Source organism: Parasteatoda tepidariorum, chromosome 2, assembly GCF_982258835.1.
Source record: "Parasteatoda tepidariorum strain Cologne lab strain chromosome 2, Ptep-v5.0, whole genome shotgun sequence".
In the NCBI taxonomy this organism is placed as follows: Eukaryota; Metazoa; Arthropoda; class Arachnida; order Araneae; family Theridiidae; genus Parasteatoda; species Parasteatoda tepidariorum.
This window is the reverse complement of record NC_141756.1, coordinates 80,515,564-80,542,285: the sequence shown is the minus strand read 5'-3', so window position 1 is coordinate 80,542,285 and position 26,722 is coordinate 80,515,564. Positions and strand designations below refer to the sequence as shown.

General features: G+C 30.2%; 1 protein-coding gene across 6 annotated transcripts in view; it reads left to right on the top strand.

The window, feature by feature from the left end:
• The window catches only part of Epac (Exchange protein directly activated by cAMP), a 265,367-nt gene that overhangs the window by 198,095 nt on the left and 40,550 nt on the right, over positions 1-26,722 (top strand). For 4 of the 6 annotated variants that reach the window (XM_071177747.2, XM_071177748.2, XM_071177749.2 and 1 more), the window contains one exon: positions 21,485-21,545. In XM_071177747.2, the coding sequence (XP_071033848.1) occupies positions 21,485-21,545 (61 nt within the window). Of the gene's footprint in view, positions 1-5,132; positions 5,290-19,082; positions 19,469-21,484; positions 21,546-26,722 lie in introns of those variants that run through there. The other 2 variants (XM_071177751.2, XM_071177752.2) reach the window with 2 other exon arrangements.

Below are 26,722 nucleotides of genomic sequence, written 5' to 3'. Positions count from 1 at the left end.
TTCACTGACTAAAGATAAATATTACGTCATAGTGACCATTTTTTTATCACTCTAATTTTCGTTATATTTCCTGTATTGATAGGAATGGACGCCATCATTATGTCATCTTGTATTTCCGCTTCAGAAATATTTTCAGCAAATATTCACCGATTTATTAATGACTATTATGCATAGCAACACATTTCCATGCTTCGAAAGTTATGTGAAAAACTATCGTGAATTATTTGGCAATAAATTTCCTTACGTATAAGTTATGTTGAAAACGATAGTGGATTATTTGACATCGAAATTCTCCAGTTTTAAGTTATGTTAAAAACAATAGTGAATTAATTGGCTACAAATTTTCATGTTTCTAAGTTATGATAAAAAATGATGTTGGGTTAATTGGCCACAAATTTCCATGTGAACAAGTATTGTTAAATAAGGCAGTGGATTATTTGGCATTAAAATTCCTTACTTATAAGTTGGAATTCTAGAGCCAAAGTTTAAAACGATAAATAATTTAAAAAAAACGATATTGGTTATTTCATAATTTTCTTTATGTTGAAAATTTTTAATTTAATTAAATTGATTTTAATTAAGTTGCATTTAACTCTTTGACAAAGATGTATGTTTTGCATAGCCTACAGAACATTTTGCATAGCCTACAGAATTACTACTGAACAACCTCGGCTTTAAACAGAGTTTGTACATGTATATGTGACTCTGTGAGTTTCACATTGCATTTCACACGTTCCCATACTTATGTTTTACATAGCCTACAGAACATTTTGCATAACCTAAAGAATTATTACAGAACAGCAGCGGCTTTAAACAGAGCTTGTGAGTGCATATGTGAATATGTGGGTTTCACTTTACATTTCACACGTTTCAGTACATATGTTTTGCGCTTGGCTTTGGCTAAGGTTTTGCGTATCCAATGTACCACAAATCAACATCGGTTTTCAATAAAGCTTGGGCGTACATACGTAAATGTGTGAATTTAGCGCATTCACGTTGCATTTCGTTCCTGTACATATGTTTTGCTTAACCTTTTTACTACAGAAAGATTTCGGTTCTGAACAGAGCTTGCGCGTGCGTACGAGTGAATGTGCTAAATCTGTCTAAAACAAACTCGCTAGAAATTGAAGTCATCTAAACTCAGATTGGGGTGTGGGGTAGGCAAACTACTTGTTTTAAAAAATGCTCCGAAATCCTGAGAATAATGCTTAGTGTTAAATCAAACTAATAGATATGTATTTCAAATGCATCGTGAGAAAAAATTTTTGAAATTGTATGATTAATAAATTGAAAAGCAATAAAATAGAGATTAAAAAACGCTATATTTTTTAGCGGGAAACAAGTGCAATGACAGGAACATCTGTTAATTTCTCACTTGCAAAACACGTGTAAAACGTTTTTCAATGCGTTTCTATATCATCACGTTCTGTAAAAACCATACACGTCACAAATACGTCATAGATTTTATTTTACTTTTTTATTCCAACATCAGGGATTTTGTTTCTTCTTCTTTACGCATAACACTTTCGCGTAACTCTAAATCCTTACGCAAGTAACGGCTTAAGATAACTCGAATTTTTTTTGCTCCATTAGTAATCAGAAAAATGCGATGTCAAAATGAAAGATAAACACATGTGTTTTTTCTTGTCGCCTGAGGGTGTTTAGCGCTGTCTTTTTTAAATCTAATTATAAGAAGATTCGAAACTGGAACAAAATCTGTCAACCCTGACGGTTTATCGTCAAGGTCATTTTTTTCATACCATTGTAAGAGATGTTCATCTACCATCCTCACTTTTGTTACTCGTTTGCTGAAATGCAGTTTTAACGCAACAGTTAACACTACACTGTAAAAAAAATTCCAGAGTAAATTATGGTTAAAATACTGGCAGCAACCGGAAAATCGATTTTACTGTAAAATACATTTTTACCTTAAAATTTTATACCGATAATAATTATTTAATTACATTGACTTTACTGTAAATATTACACTAATAATGACGGAATATCAGATTTTGTGTTATGTAAAAATTTACGGTAAAAGGTACCGACACTCAGTGTGCCAATACTTTTTAACGTAATTTGTTCAGAATTTTTTTACAGACTATGTAATGAATTTCTTGGTTATACAAAGCAATAATTCTAAAGGTGTTTTCTTTCTTTTCTTTTTCCCTTATTTTTTTCTCCATCGACTTCTTTTTTATTTGGCGTATATAAATAATCTTACTGCACTAAAAAAAAAGTTATGATCAAAAATACCAGAATATGGTAAAATTTATAGTATTTTTGGTTCTATGGGAACATCAAAATGCAAGGTAACTTTCGTTGAAGCGCTCTGTTAATGATTTGGGTAAAATTAACAATAAAATATGTTTTTATAATATGCGTTAAAATTTATTAAATGTGGTAAAATTTGGTAATATTATCATGCTAACTTAGAGCATGGCATAAAAACAATTTATTCGATTAGATTTACTTCTCAGTTAGTATTGTTTAGTAAATGCATGGTAATAAGAAGTATAATTTTGATAACCAGAATTTATGGTAAACCGTTATCACGTGAATGGAAAAAACTCCAAATAAATATTTCGGTTTTTAATACCAGAATCATGGTTTATTTTACCAGAAATGACATTACCATACAGTACGTTAATTTTACTAGAATTATTTCCTCCGTGTGCCATAAGTACACCATAGATAGCAGTATTTTGAAAAATGAAATGACATTATTTGATCAGCTATGTGCAAGTCAATCACGTTTTGCAAGTCAATCACGTCACAAATTTACTATTATTTTTCAACCTGCTGCAAAACCGAGGAAAATTAGCCCACTCAAATAATTCATTTAAAATGCTAATTTCAGACGTGTTAATTCAAGATTCTTATTAAAATGCTTTATGAAGACTTATTATTTTGGAAAACAAAATTTGGAATCTGTAGTTCAGACGAACATTCGAAGATTTATTTAACTAAAAATACTTACGGAGTTGTCAACTCTATTTTTCACCGCCAACTTTTGTATCTTTATTGGTAATAATTTTAATAACTACCCACTGATTCTGTAGTAACATATTTTATTAATCACAACGAAGTATAACCGCAATATTAAACTAGAATATTTAATAATATATATCGTTTAAAAAACTATAATGATATATCTATTTTATTAATAACCCGTAGCAACATTTTAACATTGGCCCCACTTGCACTCAAAATGGGCTAATATGGGGCCCATAGGAACCTGCACCGAGGGACTTATAGTGGGATGCCTATATTTTTCAATATTGATCCTAGAATGACTTTCAATATTGGAACAAGATACATTTCTATCTAGGACCAATATTGAAAAATCTAGACACTCCAATTTTTACCCAACATTATAAGTCTATAAGGATCTTACATAGAAAATGATATTGGTCCATTATTGAAAGTCATTCTGGACCAATATAATATGCATGCATATATGCATATATAATATGTATAATTCTGTTTTTCGACCAATATACAGAAATATCGCGAACCATTTCTACTCGTCTTTTTAAAACATATTTCAACATAAACATAATTTATTTTTTTATATTCTAATAGTTGATTTTCTATGTAACAATTATATTTTCTGTATAACAATTATATTTCATGATGTAATATGTACTCTTTTTCTGCATCATGCACATAGAGAAATTAACACCTGATAAATAATAAAATTTTCGACAAAATTCTTACACTGTTAAAAAGAATTGGAACTTTTGCATCATAACATCGTAAAACTCTTTACAATAAAGTGTCCAATTAAACTATATATATATAATGCAAAATTCCTTCTTCTTGAATATTGTATGCTTAATCTTTAATGGAAACGTAAGTGAAATTTTCTAAAACCTAAGTGAAGGTTAATAATTTTACACGATATTATGCTTCAAAATACCGACATTTTACTTCAATGTTGAGCATAAAGTTTTGAATGTATAATTGTCTCCTTTTATGTAAGGTTAAATATTGCTTACAATATTCTTAAATTTATGAATATTATTTATAAACAATTATGTACAATTTCACAAAATATATGCATAAAAAAACACTTATGAGAGTTAATAATTAAGGTGAAATTTCGAGATAAAAAATTAAAAGAATTAATTTTGATTCAGCAAAATTAAGAAATTAAAATTTGAATCAGCATTGAACGAAATGTTCGTCAATACTTTATATACGTATGTAATTTCCGCTAATGTTATTAAGGATACATTTAAAAATGCTTAAAAAAGTGTTTTTTTTTAATATAAATTTCTGAAATAAATTTAAATATATGAATTAAATTGCACTATAAATTGAAGCTTTAAGTACATGACTATGTTGACACGGTTCCGAGTTTGGCAAGCATTAGCGAGCAGGGGCAAAACTTCTAATTAGTTAGCAATTTTTTTAAACACATATATTTGTTGCATTCTGGTTTTGCGTGTTGTTGTTTACATATTAGCTTATTAAAATTGTACTCTAACAAATTATGAAACACGTTATAGTAAAATCCTGGTCAATCACTTCTTTCGTTCGAAGTTACAATTATTTAACACGTAAAGACATTATTATGCAATCATATTTTAATAATTCGCACTTGTTTAATTCGGCATTCTGACTTTTTTTTCTCCGTTTCCTTGAAATCTGCATAAAAATGTTGATTAAACATAGCGAATAATTAAATTTTTTTAAATATTTTAAATTTTTTGTATGATTTGCTCTTGAAATATTACGATAAAAATATTTTTCACAGTATGATTTTTTCAAAAATTTAATGTAGCAAAAAACACTTGATTTAAAATAAAAACAAACGCTATTTTAACATTACTTTTTATCAATCATACCTTTACAAAAATTCAAACTACAATGATCCAACCCCATTATTCAAATTCATAATCTTCTCACTGATCTTTCCTCTACCAGACAATCACCTTTTCTTGATTTTTTTAAACATCCATTTTCTTTCTTAGCAACCAAACGAAATAGAAACTATCGCAAAAAAACAAAAATCTTATTTGTTCTTTATCGGCGATGAATTAATCGATATCTAAAGCATATTATCAAGGTTTACCAAAGTCAACTTTTTATTCCCGAACATTTTTCTTGACAATCTTGAGAGCTATCCTTTTTTAAATTAGTTCCGCGCAATAGCGGTAAGAGGAATTTTAACTCCTCATTCATTATTATTTTATTATTTTTATAATCATGGGGATCAAATTGTCGGTTCACGGAGTTTATTATCTCGTTGACAAGAAAAAAGGTTTACACTTGATATGGAAGGTAAGGTGATTTAAGTATAGTAAGATAATGAAGTGGTTGTCAGATTTTTTAGCTGCTTTATTTTTTTTTTCATTCGGCTATTGTATTCTTAAAGTCATTTGACTTCTTCTATATAGTGTTATGTTTGATTAAGCCATATTTTTAATGATGTTTTCAGTGCTTTGCAAACATTTACAAATATTTCTTTATATTCTTGACAAATAATGTAAGAAAGAGATAAATTTTTAGCGATATTGCTTTTGATAGATTGTTAATTATTTGCTAGAATTTTTAGGTTGATGAGAACTATTTTTTTATTACTTTTTTTCCCTATTAAGAGTTAAGTATTTTTATTTTTATAATTAATATCTTTTACACTTTATATTTTTCAAAATTATTTTAAAAGAATTCTTCTTAAAACATGTTTATGTATCGCAGATATTTAATAAAAATCAATTGTGTAAGGAGATGTTTTCAAAATAAAACATAAAAACATCTTTTTTTTTAAACATAAAATGTCAAAAAACACGGAGAATTCCAGTAAACTATATGGTAATGACATTTCTAGTAAAGAAAAGCCATAATTTCGGTAATAAAACCAAAATATTAAGTGGTCAAACCATTCATTTGGTAATTTTTTTCTTCATATCGTATCGTTTTTTTTATTGGAAATTCTGGTTTTTAAAATTGAAATTTCTGATCACATATTTAGTAAGAAATACATAACTGAAAAGTATATATAACTGAATAAATGTTTTTTTCCCCATGCTCTGAAATAGCATGCTGAAATCACCAAATTTTACCATATTTACAAATTTATTTTATAACATATTATGAAACTATATTTTATTGTTAATTTTACCAAAATCATTACCAAAACTTCGATAAGAATTACCTAGCTTTTTACTGTTCTAATAGAGCAAGAAGCACAGTAAATGTTACCGTTTTCTGGTAGTTTTCATCATTATTTTTTCCTCAATGTAGCAAGTATTATCATTACTCTTTTTTACTTATTTTTTAATGTATTTTTTCAACAAATCGACGTTAAATCTGTTTAAAAAGATCCAATTTATCCATAATTTCCTTATCTTGGAAAAAAAATCTTCTGAACAATATTTATCGTTTAGACTTGGATTATAATCACAAAAAATACTATAAAATATACAGCATTGTCCAATGGTGTAACAGTTATTCAGTTTAACAGAAAGTAAGAAACACTGACAAACATTCAGATATTTGTTTATCCGTATATCAGATTTTTTGTCCGATATCTGATGGAAATGAATTTTACAGTAAAAAGTACCGGCTCTTCGAATGCCGGTATTTGATACCGGAACGTGATCCGGAATTTTTTACAGTGCATAAATATGATATTCTGCATGTTAAATTCTAATAAGGTTTTAAGCCTAACATGGCGGAGTAAATTTAAAGGTTATTTAAGCTTTCTCTTATGTTTTAATGCGCAGATACAAACACTAACAAAAACTTAATTATAGAGAGTAAAATAAATATTCATTTTTTTTTTTAATGTAGATGTTCTAAACTAGATTTCAAAGAAGCGCAAACGTCTTTAAGATGACAACAAATAAATCTCTTAGGTGAAATTTAATACAACACGCGGAACACTTCTACTTAATTTCGAGTAGGTGTAATTGCATTTTGCTCATTTCCAAAAATGGTGCTTGGGAATTGTTTTAAGTCATATGAATAAATTACATTTTCATCTTTTAGAAAATAGCGTTACCTAAATTTTAAGTATGAATTTTTAATACATATTTGTTGTTTACGTTATTAAATGAAATAGATGTCAAATTTATTTTTAATCAGGAATTAAATAAAATTTCTCTTTATGCTAGCTGTGTATAGAGTAATTTCCATTTTTTTTAAACTTAACAAGTTTTGTGAAATTACAAATCTTGAAAAGAGAGCATGCAATTGAAAATTCAAGATCATGTTCTTTTTTAAAATTTTGTTTTTATTATTACTAAGTAAAATTACTTTAATATACAGGGTGGTCCCGAATTCATGGTACAAACTTTAATGGTAGGTACAGGACATTGTAACAATGATTTATTGTATAGGAATGTATAGTCGCAAGTGACGCGGTGAGGCGTAATCAGGAGAAATAACGGCCGAAATGAAAAACAAAGACTTTATTGAAAGCGTTGTTGACAAGTGTCATGTTTACAGTAAGTGTTCAAAATTGCGTCCACCAGAAGCGATACATGCTTGACAGCGTCGGTGGAGCGATTGGCGTACACGTTCAAAGATGCCTGGTATTTCACGCACACCTGCAGCAGCTACAGATATGCGAGCGACGAGATCCTCATCTGAGTCAACTGGAGTCTCATGAACAAGATGCTTTAGATGTCCCCATAAAAAGTAATCGAGGCTCGATAAATCGGGAGATCGGGGTGGCCAAGGGATTGGTCCACCACGCCCAATCTATCGAGCACCAAACGTGGCATTCAGGTAATTCCGTACATCAATGCTGAAGTGTGCTGGCGCCCCATCGTGCTGAAACCACATGCGGTTACGAATGGCGATCGGAACATCATGCAGCAGTTGTGGTAACACTTCTTTCAGAAAAATAAGATAGCTTCCGCCACTGAGTCGCGTGGGTAGTAAGTATGGGCCAATCAAAAAGTCGTTCCCAATGCCAGCCCACACATTAATACAGAAACGTTATTGAAACGCATGTGGGCGCGTTGCATGTGGGTTATCGGTTGCCCACACATGGGAATTGTGCGCATTAAAGACACCCTCGCGTGAAAATGTCGCTTCATCTGTAAATAGCACTTCACCTACGAAATCCGGTTGCAACGCACATTGCTGCATCCCCCACAGGCAGAAGTTCACGCGGAGAGGATAATCTGCCGGATTCAATGCTTGTACTTTCTGAAAATGGAAGGGGTGTAAGCGATTTTCGTTTAACACTCTGCATGCATACAGTCTGATGACTCACACCTACGTCACGCGCAACAGTTCTTGTGCTTGACTCGGGTCTATCAGCCACAATGTTCAAGATGCTTTCTTCCAGCCTTGAAGTGCATATAGCTCTTAATCGACCAGCGTCATGTCTGTTGACGTCGAACGCACCTGTTTCACAAAGTTGACGATGTAACCGTTGAAAAATTCTAGGATCCGGCATTCGTCTATGAGGATACTCCGCGCGATACATTCGTAACGCAGCTCTGCCGTTACCATTTGCACAGCCGTACATGTAATGCATGTCTGCTTTTTCTGCATACGTAAAGTCACCCATCGTCTACGGCAGCACAATTGTGAATGGCGCTTTTCCCTACTGCGATGCATCATTTTCAATGGCTGCTAGACATCAACTGCCCTCTACCGGCAATGATACCAACCGATCACTCCATTTCTCTTTCCTTTTATTTCCCCTGTTTACGCCTCACCGCGTCACTTGCGACTATACATTCCTATACAATAAATCATTGTTACAATGTCCTGTACCTACCATTAAAGTTTGTACCATGAATTCGGGACCACCCTGTATTTATCAGCACATTGTGAAATTACAGAATAATTTTATATAAATAAAATATTATAGAGTACATGGAAAATAATAAACATTAATCAAAAAAAAGGAAGAAAAATTATTAAAATAAAATATTTAAAGAAAAAACTTAAAAAATTTATATTGAAAGCCGGAAACCAAGAAAACGCAAAGATGTTATCTCTTCATCAGCTCACACAATTATATCAGCAAAAAGGAGTGCTTTCTAATATTCTAATATTGTATAGCCAAAGCAAAATATATCAATACAATAGTGTGAGGAGCACTAAAAAAATTGTTTTGTTTATTAATTTTCATAATTTTCTTCATAATATATATATACATATGTATGTATGTGTTATGAAAAAAAATCATCTACTGTAGACATATATATATATAATATATATATATATATATATATATATATATATATATATATATATATATATATATATATATATATATATATATATATATATATATATATATATATATATATATATATATACTGTAGACAAAAACTAATATAGCTTGGTCTACTTGAGCTTTGAAATTCACTTATGTTTTTCTTAAATTTATATATTTTGACTAAATAAAGTAATATATCGTTTTAGTTAAGTCTATTTATGTTGTTATAATACATTTAATTCACATACGCATACATTTTATGACATGGTTTAAAAAATAATTAAGCTTAGTCAAATACTAGTATTGGTTGGTCATAAGAAAAACTTTTTTTCGCTTATTTAGTTTTTCAAAAAAATAATCGAAGAAGAGAATTTTTAAAAAAAAAGAAATGCTGCTTTTAATATTACATCTATTTAGTAAAATAGCATTAAACATTTTAAACAAAGAAAGACTTTTGTCATAAGAAAAACTTCTTTCCCGCTTATTTAGTTTTTCAGAAAAATAATCAAAGAAAAGATTTTTTTAAAAAAAGAAATGCTGTTTTTAATATTAAATCTCTTTAATAAAATAGCATTAAACATTTTAAACAAAGAAATACTTTTTGTCATAAGAAAAACTTTTTTCCCGCTTATTTAGTTTTTCAGAAAAATAATCAGAAAAAGAATTTTTTAAAGAAAAGAAATGCTGCTTTTAATATTACATCTATTTAGTAAAATAGCATTAAACATTTTAAACAGAGGTTTTTATGATAATGAGAGTTAAGTAATCAGTATAAATTATTCAGAATTGAATTGCGTCATACATTACTAATCGAAATTTAAAATTTCTAAAAAGAACTATAATGCAACTCATTTTTATTAGAAATTAGCCATTTTTTCATGACATATCATTTTAAAATTTAAATCCCCATAAATCATTTGTAAATGAAACGAAAAACAATAACATCGATTTCATAAGAAGAAACACTTAAATCATATCACATGACATAAAAAACATAAATAAGAATTAGTTGAGACTAAGACCATTAAGGAATCGATAAATAAAATGTCTGAATGAATTTCGCAGGATCTGTAATAAAAAAAATTAATATGACCTTGAAAAACCTGTGATCATTAATTGAGATCAATAGGCATTTAGTTTCATGTGATTTCTTTCATGTATGATAAAATTACTCCTTTCTTTTTCATGAGTCACGTTGTGGGACAAAAAAACAGAGGATATATTAGTCTTTTATTTGTCTCAAAGGAAATAAGATTGAAGAAAACGGAAATGATTTAATGCCATTCGTGATACGGCATCACACGGTCCTTAATTTGAAAAAAAATGTGACGATTCAAGTAAATTTTCATTCAAAACTTCAGTTTTATTCGAATTGAAGAAGTCCGGGAGAAATCTGAGTAATATATTGCGTCGAAAAAAGTGAATAAATAAAATATCGAGTTTTTCAATCTCATGAGGAAAATCACATGGTCAAATTCTTGAGGAAGATGAAGTTTTTTTATAAGGAAAATGCATAGAATGAACCGCGGTGGCATAGTAATTAAGGCACTAAGCTGTCATTTTGAAGAACCGAGGTTCTATTCCCGGCAGCGATCTTAGGCCTAACCTGCTTCAGATCAATCGGTACCATCATTTTTGAGAAATAAAAAGCAGTCGGTTTGCATAACAACCTTATATCCAGCCCCATCCCGTTAGTCCAACAGAAAAAAAAATAAAAATAGTGCGTGGAGTCCCTCCGCGCGGAAGAAGTTAAGCTTCGTAACCAGCGACGTTAATTGTAGAAGAATCAGCAGTCGTAGAAGGATCACTAGTTTTATTCAACGACTCTTTTTTCTGCTCCACTCGCTTCTGTGCTCTGTAATAACGGTAATATTATGCATTTTTCCCTCGTGGACCTCTTGAACCAATGGAAGTGCTCGTGGTTGCCTCATCGTCTCGCCATGGAAAATGTATTTGTATTAATAATGTATGTGAATGCGTCATAATGTAATTTCAAAAGAGAAAACCTAACAATTAATTAATATTCACAAGAGACGAACCTTGACATAACCTTAAATCCGTCGCATTGTCCGTGGGATTGTTTTCACTCATTTTTTACAATAGTTATCCACTAAATTTGAAAATAAAAAATACTATCCTATTAAATTGTATGTGTATCAAATCAACTTAAAAAAATATTCATAGAAAAACAATACTTTTATGACTTTTATGCTAGTGAGAACCAAAACAATATGGAAATGAATGAGGGAAAACTGGATCCTACCACGTGATTTCCCGGCCAATAAAAATGTAGCGTTAAACGTTTAACGCAACCTTGTTGGAAGTCGCATAAGAAGTATAACTTCAAAAACCATTTATAGAAAAACAATATTTTTATGACTTTTATTATTTTTATGCTAGTGAGAACCAAAACAATATGGAAATGAATAAGGGAAAACTGGATCCTACCACGTGATTTCCCGGCCAATTAAAATGTAGCGTTAAACGTTTAACGCAACCTTGTAGGAAGTCGCATAAGAAGTATAACTTCAAAAATACTACCCTATTAAATTATATGTGTATCAAAACGAACTAAAAAAATATTTATAGAAAAACAATACTTTTATGACTTTTATTATAAAAAAAAGATGGATCCGTTACTGTTCAACGATGGTTATTAGATAAAATTATGAAATAAAAATAGTGTAAAGTTGTAACTTTATCATATATAGCCTGTAATTAGAGTAAGAATGCGAAAGTACCACGACTATTATTACTTGGTATAACAAACTTTAATAAAATACGAATTGAAAATTTTCTAAAAATAGTTAAAAATAAATCAAAAAGAGAGTTTTAGAATACAAGCTATTTAAAAAGACACGCACGGTAGTCAGGTATTAAACACAGTAAGTTCCTAATAACAAAAACTTTCTACATCATTATATGAAAAAAGCAACAGGTCTTGAGTTTATTTACCTTTACATTTAAAACACAATTGCATACCTAAATGTTTTTTTAGAAATTGAATTGTGAAATAAAATTTCCTGCTTCTACATTTTACTTGTGGCCTGACAAATGCGGATTTGTTAAGATTTGTAAAGCGATAATCATCATATCCTGCTCACAGCCCAAGCAGTAATCGAAATAAACCAATCGATCCGTGAACCAGCTCGTTTTGAATTACTTTTCCTCGAATAGAGAATAATGTATTAAAATAATTGCGTTGCCTGTTGAACTTTTAAATAAGTCCTGTAACAATTATTTATTATAGGAATAACAACAATTTAAAAGTTACGAAACATAACGTTACTCCATTCCTGCATCTATTCTAAAACACTTCTAGATTATGAATGAAATGATCGAATCAAGCAAAATTATGATCAGCATCATAGAGCAACACTATGTTCAATATTTTTTAGCACAAAGTTTTTTTTTCTTACTTTTTTCTCCAAAAACAGCCTTCAAAAGATAGTGGTCAATAGGTAAAATTTTATTTAGTACACAAAGTAAATAAATAAAATAAAAATAAAAGTTAAATGAACTGCCTACCCTGAATAACTTTTGATCTAATGATCGGATCTTCACGTTTTAGGACTCAATCTTAATGGTTCGAGGGGAAAATCTCAAACATGCAAATTAGTTAGTGCAGGCGATATTTCAAGTTAAGAAATCAAACGCAAAAACGCACTTCTTCGGAATAAACATTCCTTTTTTTTTTTTTTTGGTTGAAGGAGTCAGATTTTGTACATTCAAAATATAGGAGGTAGCCGTAATCTGGGAAATATGGTTCCAATAGTTTGGTCAAAGCAGACCGGCCTGTGTAGGGGGCAGGGAACTGTCCTAGGATCAGAAAGGTTTTGGGTTTGAATCCCGGGCAAGGCATGGTTGTTCTTTCCTTCTCTGTACTATCTGTCCTCACGTTGGCCCACCTAATATGGTGCCCCTGAAAGAAAGGCCAACAAAATCGCCCTGTATATGCCTGAATTGACGGATGTTAACACAGGTGGGCATCGGGAAAAAAATAGTTTGGTCAAAAGAGCGGTACGAAATTTGAACCTTTTACGCCATATCTTCACCATATCTCGAGAACTTTTTAGGCGAATAGAAAACATTTTGGCACTCATTATGCAATATGTTTATCTGGCTCAGGAGATAGAGCGTCAGCCGTCTAATGAGGTGAACCGGGTTCGAATCCCAGCGATGGCTGATCGATATGAATTCCGCATCCGACTTGCACCAACCACAGTGCTGACGTAAAATATCCTCAGTGGTACACGGATCATGGGTTAGAGTCCCCTTGCCGTCGAGCAAGCAGTGGGAGGTCGTGGTTTTCCTCTCCATGTAAAGCAAATGCCGGTTAGTCCTCCACGTAGGCAAATTTCACTTAAATGTTTACATATGAAAGACAAAGTAGTTATAAGCGGAAGGTCGGATATTTCAAAGGTCGCATTTTAGATTAAAGTGAGCCTTAGTACTTTTTCTAGCTTAATACTTAACAAGTTTCTGGAATTTATGTTTGATAACAATCCAACGCCCGGAAACATCTTATTGCCTATGTGGACATAGCGATGTTTTCCATTAAAAAAACTCTTGAAAAATTTGATATGCGTTTGATCATTATATTTCCGCAAGCCTCTCTACTATTTTCAATAATTTAAGAACCCAATAACGTAATAATAACTTCCGAATTTATTATAACATTATCCAAATTGTAAATAATCATTGCAATAAAGTAATTTTATGGTTAGTTTATTGCTTCTTGAATGTCTAATCAGGGATATGAAAATTAATTTTTTTTTATTTGACTACATGATTGATTATGCAGGTATATAGTATTTACTGTTATCTTTTAAGAAAAGCAACTTTTTCTCTATTCGATTTTTAGAAATTTTTATTTTATTTTACATTCTCACTCGAGTTCGAATTACTTAAAAAACTACTACATTTCGAAAAAGAGAACATTATCGTGATTTGAATTCTGTTCTAGAAAATTGATAAAAAGTGATAATGCTCTAAGACCTTTTTTTGTACCTGATTATAATTTAAAAAGATGTCAATAAACCAATGTAAGGTGCAAACAGGTGTTTTATTTCTCACTTAAGAACGTTGAAAACATGATCTTCGCCTGCTAGTTGAGAGCTAGGAAACAAAATGTGCGGGGTACGCAGTTCGCTTTGACTGTTTACGAAGAAAGAAAAGAAACGAAAGAAAAATGCTTTTTTTTAGCTGTACAGCTTGATTAAAAAACAATTCTTTTACAAGAAAGAAACTCGTAAAAGTGCACAAGTTTCGACATTTTTAAGGCTTAATTACAACTTTATTCTCCTTTTTGGATGTGCTGGCTTGTAAGGAAAAATAAATAGGCTAGATTCCATCAAATACCCAGATTTGATTATTCAAATTATCTAATTTTTTACTATAAATTTTTATTACTCTCTGACTGGTTTGAGTGGTATTTAATAAATGTTATTTAGTTAACTTACTCCTTTGATGCAAAATTTCTATTTAACATGTTTTTCTTAGTTTATTCATTATTTCGTATTATTTAGGTCAAAATAAGGGGAAAATATTATATTTAGCCTTTTAATTATTTATAGTTATGCAATGCAACATGAAACACTGGTGTCTTTTTCTGCGTTAAAAGTAAAATCTTACAAACACGGATTACTTACAAGCAACAAATTTTCAAATTTGCAGTTATTTAGAACTAAGAGAAACAGATATTCATAATTGAAATTTTTTTAATTTGCGATGTCAATTATTGATATTTTTTTGAATATGAATGAAAAAATAATTATTCTGTTTTTTTTTTCTGTATTTTTTCTTTTAGTACAAATATAATTCAGGTAATCTAACTGATTTTTTTATAACTATTAGACTTTTTTTATAATTAAAAATACCAAAATGTATTTTGGTTTATAATTAGAGCATCAGAAAGAAAATATATAAAAGGGACAACGCTGCGCCATCTACGTCAAAGAGTTATTACGATTCATCAATCTCATATTATTTTAATGTTAGTGAAAATATTAAAGATTTAAAAAAAAAATATTTCATTTATTTAAATTGAAACAAAAAATCTTAATCTGCAAATTAAAATTTAAGACATTCTAAACACAGTACATAATTCACTTAATCGCTGCTGTTGAACAAAAATAATGCAGAAACAATATAAAAAAAGAAATCGTTTGTTTTGAAAACAACTTGTCAGTCATAAACTGTCACACCTTGGTTGATGAGTTGCGATGATGAATGTAGTCAAAGTTTATGCTCATTAATCATAATAAACGGAAATAAGTTCTTTCCTTAGAATATTCCTTCTTACGTCACAATCCTTTTACTACACGCAACATGAAATTTCGGATTCCTAGAAAACATCAATTATCTTTTAATTCACTCATTTGTAACTCAAAACTGCGAAAACCGAATGATTTGCCGCAAAAAAAATGTACCACAAACAGTTGATACTTCGTTAAGTTTCCGAATATGCGAACCAGCCAACAGAGAAGAGACTTAAAAACAGAGTAAATCAATGTGGAAATTTATTACAATTTTATTTTATTGAATAATATTATCGTGTAAATTAATCCTACATTTTCAGCAAATTCGATCAATATTATGGTTATAAGAGAAATTGATTTTTCTAGATGAGCATTGATTTTTTTTAAAGTACATTATTTCTTTCAAGAACTTGTCAGAGATTGTTTGGTCAAGAACTTGCAGTGAAATTGATTTTTCTTTATTATTTATTTATTTTTTGAGAGAAAGAAAGCTGTACTTCTCGCAGCGTAAATAAACATTATACCTGGGAAATTTGTTTGTTTTTCTTTATAGTGGCTCTATTTTCAAGTATTTAATTTTGTGTGCCAAAATAATAATTAAGAAAAATAAAACTTCTTTTAGTACTTTAGAGCACTTTCTTCAGTCATGATCAAGAGATTCATAAATCATTTTATGCCTCCGATAATTTTAGAGTCAGAAAAATCTACACATAATTAGACGATTTGGAAGCGTGGTGCTGAGACCAGGTGACACCATATACACCAAAATCTAAATTACGGTAGGAGTGCACGCATGCATAATTATTGTCCTTGAATCAATAAATCAACTGTATTGCAACGGAAATGTTGCAAAAATAATTGCTTAATTAGAAATGTTTTCAAGCAAAAATTCTTACTAAACATTAAAATCTTTTTTAAGAAAACAATTATACACTATAAGACTAGTGAAATAACTTAACTCTTGACCTTTTATGCCTTTCATCAATGTTTTATTCTGCTTTTCCAGAGCATTTTTTATGCTATGTAAATAGCGTAGCAGCACGACTAATATTCATTTTTTTTAAAATTTGAAATTTAACATTCATTTTTAACTGTAACTGAGGAGCCTATAAGAAGAACGTTTTACATGGTATGTTCGCGAGTTTTATAAAAATGAGTTTAGAAACTTCAGGATGCTGCTTACAAAACATATTTTGACCATACTACGGTACCATGCTGCAACAATCGTGAAACCTGTTGAAATCAAGATGACGAATATTAATCATAACCTATCACCGACTGAAAAACGAGCTAAGCATTTTGGTATGGTACACAAAAAGTTCCATCGCATATTTTTAAACATATAAGTCAAAGTTTTCTTTTTCTTTTAGAATTACGTGTGCAGAAAGGCAAAGCATTTAAAAAATTTTATTTTGATTGACTATATTTAAAGACCAAATTAGAATGAAATTCTCTGTAAACAAAATAAAATTACCATCATGCATGTTAAAACACAGTATAATATTTCTAAACTGTTGCTCGCCTAACTTTTATCTGTTACATATTCAGCCAGTGTTAGCCTCACCATTATATTATTAGCATTTGTAATTGAGATTAGCTTTCATGATTTTAAACCTGAGATTTTTGAAAGAAAAAAAAGACGCAAAAGCACTTTGCTTTTTTTCTTGTACAGTTTAAGAATGTTTTCGCTAGTTATTTTCAGGATTAACCAAATAAAAGTTGATAATATTATTATGTAAAGTAGTGCTCAAAAAATATGAAAGCTTATTTACTTCTTTTTTTCATTTCCTGCCTCTTATTCTTTTAAGAATTGAAAGTTTGCGATGACTCAGCTGTCAAAGACACTGAGTTGTCAGTGCGAAGGATTGGGGTTCGATTCTCAGAGGCCACTCGAAACTCACGCCTCAACAAATCGATGGGTACCAGCTTGTGAGGGAAGTATAGGCGGCCTATGCGTAATGATAACGCGCTATGCAGTTGGTCTCGAAATTGTGGTGATTATTGTCTCGAATTTCATTTTACGAACGGTGTCTATTCTTTGACTAAGATGATTCTTTAGTAATTTTATGAACTGTATTCGTTCTTTTAAAAGAGATATAAATCAGCAATTTTTTTATTTTATGGGCAATGCTACCAATTTTGCAGGGGCGGTTCTATATTTGCTATAATGTAAAATTACGGATGTAAGCAATCAAAATGCTTACAAAGCAAAACTCCTTTTGTTCTCTAATAGATCTTAATACAATCATAAGGGAAATAGAATCATACGAGATTTTTCATACTATTTATCAATAAAATTTGTCTCAAAATAAATAATTTAAAGAAATGAATGTTGGACGTGGGGAGTAAGAGCACAAGCATAAGTACGCAGAATTCTTTATAATACGCATATTTGAAGTGAATAATTTCAACTTTCGTTGAAAAAAACTGCTTGCATCGCCACAATTATTGCGAAGCAAATATCGGAGATGGTTAGCGGCAGCGAACAGGGGGCTTAGTACCCTAGTAGTATATACTTAATAACTGATATATGATGTTTAACTGAGCTATTGCTTATTAGCCGCTTTCCGTATGAAACACAAATTATCATATTTCATAAACGAGTGAAGAAAAATTAATTATTGAAAACAGATATTACACACTCATTAATGCAATCTAGTACTAAAAAGTGTGTTTTATTTTCAACTTTAACGGTTTTTATTTTCTATTTCAAAATAACAGTAGCTTTAAATTTGCATTATTTGAACATGCTCAGAATTTTCTTACGCAACTTCCTGTTAATCTTCATTATTTTAGAACTATTTTCTTACATTTTTAATTGAATGTGATATTTAAAAAAAAATTTTTTTTTTTCGTCAAATGGATCATGATTGTCAGCAATAAATAATGATATTGTTTTAATAACAAGGCAAAAAGTTTTACTGCTAGTGACTTTTGTATAAATAAATAAATAATCTTTACTATTTTTCTTAAAATACATTAAAAAAAAAATCTTTAGTTAAGTATTAACATTAAGGGCATCAGTTAATTAGTTTTCGCTGTTATATCAAGTACATGTTATTCTTTTTTACAAAACATTGAATAAAAATAAATTCCAATTTGATTCTTAATCTGTGAATCCCGTTAAATCTAATTATTCATACGGCATAGTTTTAAAATCAACTTTTTATAGCGCTTAAAAAAAGTCAATAGTAATGTTTGATGCTTTATCAATTGTACTAATAATATTTTAAACGCATTGTGCAAAAGGATTTAGGTCAAAGAGATATTTACGAAAGTTTTAAATTTGTCTCAAGATCTTCATCCTTTTGTATGGCCTCATCCGACATGCTTCAATAGCTTCAGAATCAGCCTTCAAAAGAATTATCTTGGCTTCCTTTTAACTCTTTCGAATTCTCAGAGAACATTTTTAATGTAATAGAACAGTTAATAAAAGAAAAATTTTCTCCTAGATCCGCGTCGTTCTATTCGAAATCTTGTCATTTTCGACAACGACACTTACGATTAATTTACCCTTGTTTCTTACTCCTCAATTTCCTGCACGATTCCTCGGTGTTGATTGGATGGGGTATGACCAATGGCGGGATGACGTAATAAGCATGTGATCACTCTTGACCAGAGCTGTTTTTTAAGATTTATTATGGAACAAATCGCGCTTAGAATTCGGTTTTCGGGTTTCATTTTATAGTGTTTTTCTTTGCCGCGTGTGTTATTCGAGTTTATTTTTAGTTTGTGGATGATTTGTTACTTTTGAGAAGAATAAAATTGTTTTTCGAAGTGGAAGAAAATGTTGCGAATGCTGGGCTGTTTTGGAATGTTTTGTTATTTTTAAAAGATCATTTTTTTTTGAACAAACGCCGCTTGGATACATTACCAGCGGAACAATTTTAGTGATGATTTAATAAAACAATAATCTGGTTTTTGTGATGTGAATGCTAAATTGATTGGATTAAATGTTTTAATTAAATGCGTAACCATGCTGAAAACTTACGTGAGAATCGCTAGAAATAAAATAGTAAGTAAAATTTTGTTAAGATATTCAAAAATTGGCCTTTTTAAAATTGTACTATGATTTTTTTATATATATATTTACATTTCGTGTAGAAATATTTTAATTAAAGTCAGTAGTTAATATGAAAATCTAGAAAGATCTCATTGTATAACGATTTTTAAATATTTGGAATTTAGTAACATAGAATCAATTTTCTAATAAAAAGTTTTCGAAATTAGTAAATCAGTATTTCATCTTGCATTAAAGTTCTTTTTTTTTTTCACATATATTTATATCAATAACTTTTGTTTATAAGCTTTGATAGCTTCATTTTACCTTTGCTTCGAAACATTTTTGTATGTTTATTAATGTTTTCTTCTAGTGATCGAATTTATTTTTTTTTTTAAATTTCGAAATAGTTATAATTTTAACAGGAGTTATTCTTTTTAAAATTAAATTGGAAACTGTAATTATATTTTCTTCGCTGATCATATTTGATATTTGCTTTAATGGGACTAATATTAGAAGATTTTCGTTTTTGGAATTTAATAAATAATCCTTCGAAACTAATTTTTAAATTTATATACGTATGAAAAACTTCGTTCGGTATTATAAACGTTTTTAAGAGTTTTTGTTTGTCGAAGAACTTCAAGATTTCCATGTCAGCAACAAGATGGTTTTGTGTATTATGTTACTTACTGTAAATTTCACTAACTTGAAAACTACTTATTTAAGAAGAATAATTAGCAAAATTTCAATGCAAAATATTGTTACTTTGTGTGATTATCAATTTATTCCCCAAAACACTTCATAGAATCTCAGAGTACAGTTAAAAAATCCATAGTATTTATTTATTTTTTGAAATATTTTATTTAAGGATTCATTTCTGCATCTTAGATATTTGCTTAACATGTTAATACTAAAGAAAAGTTTTCAAAAATTTTCCCATTGACATATTGTTTTGGATTCAATGTTTCGTTTGCTTTTACAATACATTTGAATAATATTAGTAAAATTTAACTATTTAAAAAAATATAAAAATTAGTTTAAAAAAATAGTTTCATCATGTAATAAAATGATGCATATCAAGAACTAAAAATTCAGATATGTAGACAAAATGTAAATTTTGGCATTTAAATATCAAGAGCCGCGATAGCTCAGGAAATAGAGCGTTCACTTTCCAATGAAATGAACCGGGTTCGAATCCTAGCCATGGCTGGTTGATACGAATTCCGCATCAGGTTTGGACCTACCAGAGTGCAGACCTGAACAAATTGGCCTTTGTGAAATATCCTCAGTGGTAGGCGGATCATAGGTTAGAGTCCCTTTGCCGTCCGGCTAACCGGGAGAGGTTCTCGTCCTCTCCATGTAACGCAAGTGCGGGTTAGTTTCATCAAAAAATCCTCACTGAGGGCAAATTTTTCCCAATTCTTGACCTAGGAGTTCCCCGTCTTCTGGATTGGGTTCAAAAATACAAGGCTACGGAGTTTAACATTAGAAATCCGACTCATAAATTGGAACAAGCGACCTAAAACTTGGGGGTTCAGTGACGGTTATAAAAATAAAATATACTATTAAATATTCTTGGATGTTCTATTTTTGGAGCGGGGTAAGAACCCGATGCGATAATTTAACATTTATAAGACTTTTACTTGATCGATTCTATCTGTATTATATTTTACCATTCCTTCTTTTCCAATAAGTTTTCTAACTTATTAATTATAGGGATACAATACACAAATATATATTTACATCATTTTTAACATCATTGATTTAATACAAAACCTTTTCTTCTTATTCCACATCGTTTAAATTCATTTTTCTATTTAGTAATGACAGAACTTTGAACTTATTAATATAATATTATAAATATTAATAATTATAATTATATATTGCATTAATAATTATTATATTATCTATTTTATAAATTATTAATAATATAATATTTATTTACACCACTTTTTCATGACTGATTTAACTCAAAATCCTTTTTATCAATTGTTAATTGAAAAATTATAATATTTTTTATTTTTATTTCAGAGGAACAAGCATTTGATGGAAGATATCGTTTCACCAATAAGTACATTGAGATCATTAACAGGTTTGTTAATTTCTCTTTTTTTTTCTTTTTTTTTTTAGAAATTATTTAAATTTCGATTTTTTTTTTAGATTTACTTTAATTTCGTGACACCTTTACATAGACAAAATATGTTCTTTAGCTGCATGTGAAGATTTAAATTTTAGTTAATGACGTGAAATTTCCGGATTGTTTAAATGACGTACTGTTCCTAAATAAAGTACTGATTAATATATTTTTAGTTCATTTACAACAGCAAAATTAAATTATGGAAACTTAAACAGAAACTTAAGCGAATAAATCTTAAATAATTCATAACTTGGATAAATAAATAAAGAGATTTGTCTTGAATTTAAATAAATGCCAGGAATTACAAAAATAGAATTTAAAAATATTTCTTACGAGTTCATACATTATGTCATTTAATAATTTATTTTATGAATTTTGTTCGGATTATTTTTTTATAACTTAGTCTGTGTTGCGCGGATGTCCCCCTTTTCGGTTCAAAAAATGTAAGAATCCTATTTCATAAGTGGCATACAATTTAAATTAAAATGGAAATACTGAATTAGAGTAAAAATATTAAATTAGAGTTTTCATAGATATAAAGAAAAAAAAACATTTCTTATTTGTTTTTTCCATTCAATGTTGTATAAATAATTTTGATGCATTTTAATTTAAAAAGTAAAAATTACAATGGCTTTTAAGGTATTTATGCAAAAACATAAATAAAATACTAAAATGCAGGACATTTGAGTAGAATATGAATAATTAAAATAGAATGTGAATAAACTAGCCCCCTTCGGCAACCAACTTGGTCGCCTTTTAAAATTAGCTTGTACAACATAGTATACAATTTAATGTAGCCGGATTCACTGCATAACTACATTTAAATATTCCAATTCTTTAATTAAGTGTTCAACCCCTCCACCAATCCTAACACCTTAATTAGTTTTAAGCAATATATTAACTTAATGTTTTTATCGTCTAGTTGTTGTACGCCCAGAAGTTCTTTGATTTCAATTTTGATTCTTATTAGCATACGTCCGCGATATTGTCAAAATTCTTAATGCATTGAATTATAATATTGATTTAAAATCTGGCTGGCAACTAACAAATCCCACAAACAAACGAAGTGGATATTTCAGCATAGTAGGCAGCAGAAGTATTGAAATTATTCCCTTCTTTGTCGTGAGATAAGATGGAAAACTCACTGTTTTACTTACTCTTGCAACTTTTGAGCCTTAACTTGAGTATCGTATAATTTATATGATGCTATAACTGGGAAGAAGTAAGCTCCGTCACCAATAATTGGTATGATGGTATAGCGATTTTTCTCATTTATAACACACGTTATGAACTTTTAATAGCTTTTATTCTCTAATACAGTAGAAAGAAAGAAATATATTTTCCAATTCACTCCAATTATCATAATCTGATCCATGGTCTTTCATACCTATGTATCTTAACAGTATTCTGATAATAACTGCATCATGCACCTCAAAGACTGCTGTGACGTTGAATATGTGGACCATAATTAATTAGGAACTAAGAAATCAATTAGGATGTCTGTGTCCAAATAACATTTTCAAAAAGCTTTTTTTATGTATTAAGGACTGCAAAGTATTCAATGGGAACATCTATTCCGTTTATAAAGTCTACAATTAATGTAAAATAGGATAAATCAGGATGTCTGTATGTGACAAAAGGAATCAGAACTAAGTCTTAGCCATTTCTTTTAAAGGTATTAAAAAAAACTTTGCTACCAGAGCCTACCTATGCGCCGACTTCAAAATGGTTAATTCAGAAGTTTGCATAAGCCATAAGATGGAAGCCGCTGCACATTATTAAATCTAATTATTTTAAAATCTATCTAATCTCAAAGGCATTTGACATGAAAAATTTATCCCTAAACCCCTTGAAGTTATAACATTTTTAAAACACATCATAAAGTAGAAATCAAGAAAATGATATAGCAAGAAGAGCAAATTGCACAGTTAGTGCTCTTCTGAAATATCTGTAGATGGTCTCCCAGACATGCGTACCTCTTCAGGAAAACATGATGTGAGCTGACTGTCATCCAAGGAAATCGAAAATTCGAGAATTTACCAGATCTTCAGCTCTGTCAGGAAGATCACTCTTCTATGCAAATGAGATGTTACTCGTCCCTACCTACATACTGGATGAGCGCTGCGGTTCGAGCTGCTTCACGTATGCTCCATATTTAATAAAAAAAATAAGAGGTATCAAGATTTTTGCATCTAACTTATGTGATATATATTTCACTTACATTATAAATAATTAGGATATTTACAGGGTCCCCAGGGACAAACTTTAAGGGGAGATAAGGGACATCACAAGTATTAAGAATTGCATTGCCACCCAATTTCTGAAACATCATGGGAAAATAGTATGACAGGAACAAGATAAAAAGAGACAAGACTGAGATCGTCTGAAATATTTATTGGTCAAAGATATTACATGAGATATAGTAGATGATATGTGAAAAGGTCACAACAGATGTTCGAAGTTCCTACCTTGCTAGAGATGCATGCATGACACCTTCGGTCCATGGATTGGCGAACTAGCTGAAATACACATGGTTTTTGTTATGCATCCGTAGAAGCGCAGATGATTATTGAAACCAGATCCATTTCAAAATTCACATGTTTTGGGTACCTCAAGGAAATGAATCCATTTTGCTTATAAATAAGGAGTTTGTGGCCAAGTGTTGATCTATTATACACTCATCGAGACAAGTTTTTTGAATTTAGTATTGATAGAAAGTCTCTTAATTTTGGGTATAAATTAATTCATTTCCTTCAACAATTTTTGTGCTTTAATCACTCTTAATTAATAACATTTGTTTTCCCCTATTGTATAAGGGGTGAAGCATATTTCACGCATATCCTCTCCTAGATACTTCCAGTCTGATCCATAATTTTTCGTAACTGCCTGTGCAAATAACAATTTAAGGATCATTTTTTTATGTTTTTCATAAACAAATTTTCGCGACAAAATAAATGCAAGGTATGCAATGGGAACATAATCATTGTTTATTTAATGGCCAATAAGTAATCTATACACATAATAATAAACGCGGCTGTGTGTGTGTGTGTCTGTAATCACAATATATCGCCCCAGAAGCCTCGCCCAGGCACGAAACTCGGCACATAATTGTGTTTTGACATAATGAAGAAGTATTTTTTTTCTTTTTCAAAAATTTGGATTAGTTTCTTAGTTATCAGTCATTTTGTAAGAAAATCTATGCTTTTTCGTCTTCAAAGAGCCATATTCAAGAAACTATTAAAAAATGCATATACTTTTCTCCACTCTTATAAATGTATGCTAATGCGAACCATACAATAGAAATATTAATTTTCGACAACTTAAACCAATGATATACGAAGGAATTAGTAGTTTAATTGTAAGATTCGCATTAGTTTACATTTATCAAAGTGGATAAAACTTTAACTTTTGTTCTAAAAATGTGGCAACATATTAGATACGTAAATAGAACGCTACGCTTTGATATATTTATCGCTGTTCATAATTGTTATAATAAGTTTTTCTTCTTCTTTCCACGCTCTTTTTTTTTCTTAAGCGAAGACGATAAGGTAAAATTATACTTGAGGATGCCCCTTGGCGAAATTGGTGACTTATGTTTGGCGCTATTCCTGCTTGCGCGGAACACCGTGGTAACAGAAATAACGGCCAAAACATAATGATATTTCAAAAAACATTGGAAAATTTCAACAAAACATCGGATAAAGCTTGCAATGAACCCAATATAAGCAAAATTAATAAATCCAATAAAAAGGATTTTGAATCGAAGCAAAGATTAATGGAGTAGGTGCAGAAAGAAAAGGAAAAAAAAAAACAACTCACTTCTTCATTAAGCTTGAATATACTCAGATTTAGGTGCACAGAATTATCTAATAACAGTTAGATACTGTCTAAATTTATCGTGAATAGAATCTGTGTACCTCCATCGTCACATAAATTCGGTGAAATATGAATCGAAAATGGCGTTTGTGGTACCGATCTGGTGATGACATTTTTTTATAAAGTCCCTTTTTACGACTGCCCACATACCTTCGATCTTATTGACCAGAAGTAAAAGTAACCTTACCAGCCGGTATCTAACGAAGAACTAATGGACCTCTGAAATTACGCATACCGTTGAACATTAATAACGCTAAAATCTAAACCGTTGAGAATCACGATTGGGTTTCAACATCGCCCAGCTTGGCGATCAACCGCGATCACAACTTGGCGAGAATCAAGGGGCACCCTCAAATATAGTCTACCCGACTTTAATTTTTGTAGCGATATAGAAATAGAAATTGATACCATAAAAAAAATTATAGAGAAATAGATACCATAAAAAATTAATTCGTTTTCGTGTTCTTTTCATGTATTTAAAGCAACTTTTGTATGCTTTTACAATTTCTGAGGCCTTTTTTTAAGAAAAAAAACAAGTCTCCACCTGATAGTTATATTATAGGTTAGGTTACCATAGCAAAGTTACATCTTCAAACATCCTCAAGAGCTATAACACATCTGCAGCAGAACTGGATATGAAGACAAAATTGCAGGACAGAAACACCTTAATTGTCCACTAATCTTCAGATTTCCTGCTATGTTTTAAAAAACTTTATTTGTGGAAACCTTTAGCGTGGCGGACAGCTGGCCGCCTTAAGCGGCTAGTTTAAAACATAAGAAAAGACTGCCTGTAAGCCTATATATTAAAAGCAGAATTCAAGGTATCAAGATGTTTGCATCGAACACGCGTAAAATATAATTTACATAGAATATAAATAAACAGGATATTTATATGGATCATAATTGATGTATTACACAAAACAGGATGCTTCGATGGGATATGAAGCACGAAATATCAAGGTATAGAAAGGAAAAAAAAATTCCTTTTCATTTGTCATTCGGAAAAGCCCTTAAAAACTAACACAACTCATGTTTTACTTTCATTACGAGTTCGCATATTTGCCCACCGTATACTTTTGATACATTAAACAATATTTCCCTCCTTGTAACACACTCAAATGCGTGCAATAAAAGTTAAATAACATTTTTATTTCCTCCTACAATAGAAAGTTTGAAACACATTTCACACATATCCTCTTCCAGTTGACCATTATCTGACCCATGATCATTCCTACCTGTGTGTCCAAACAACATTT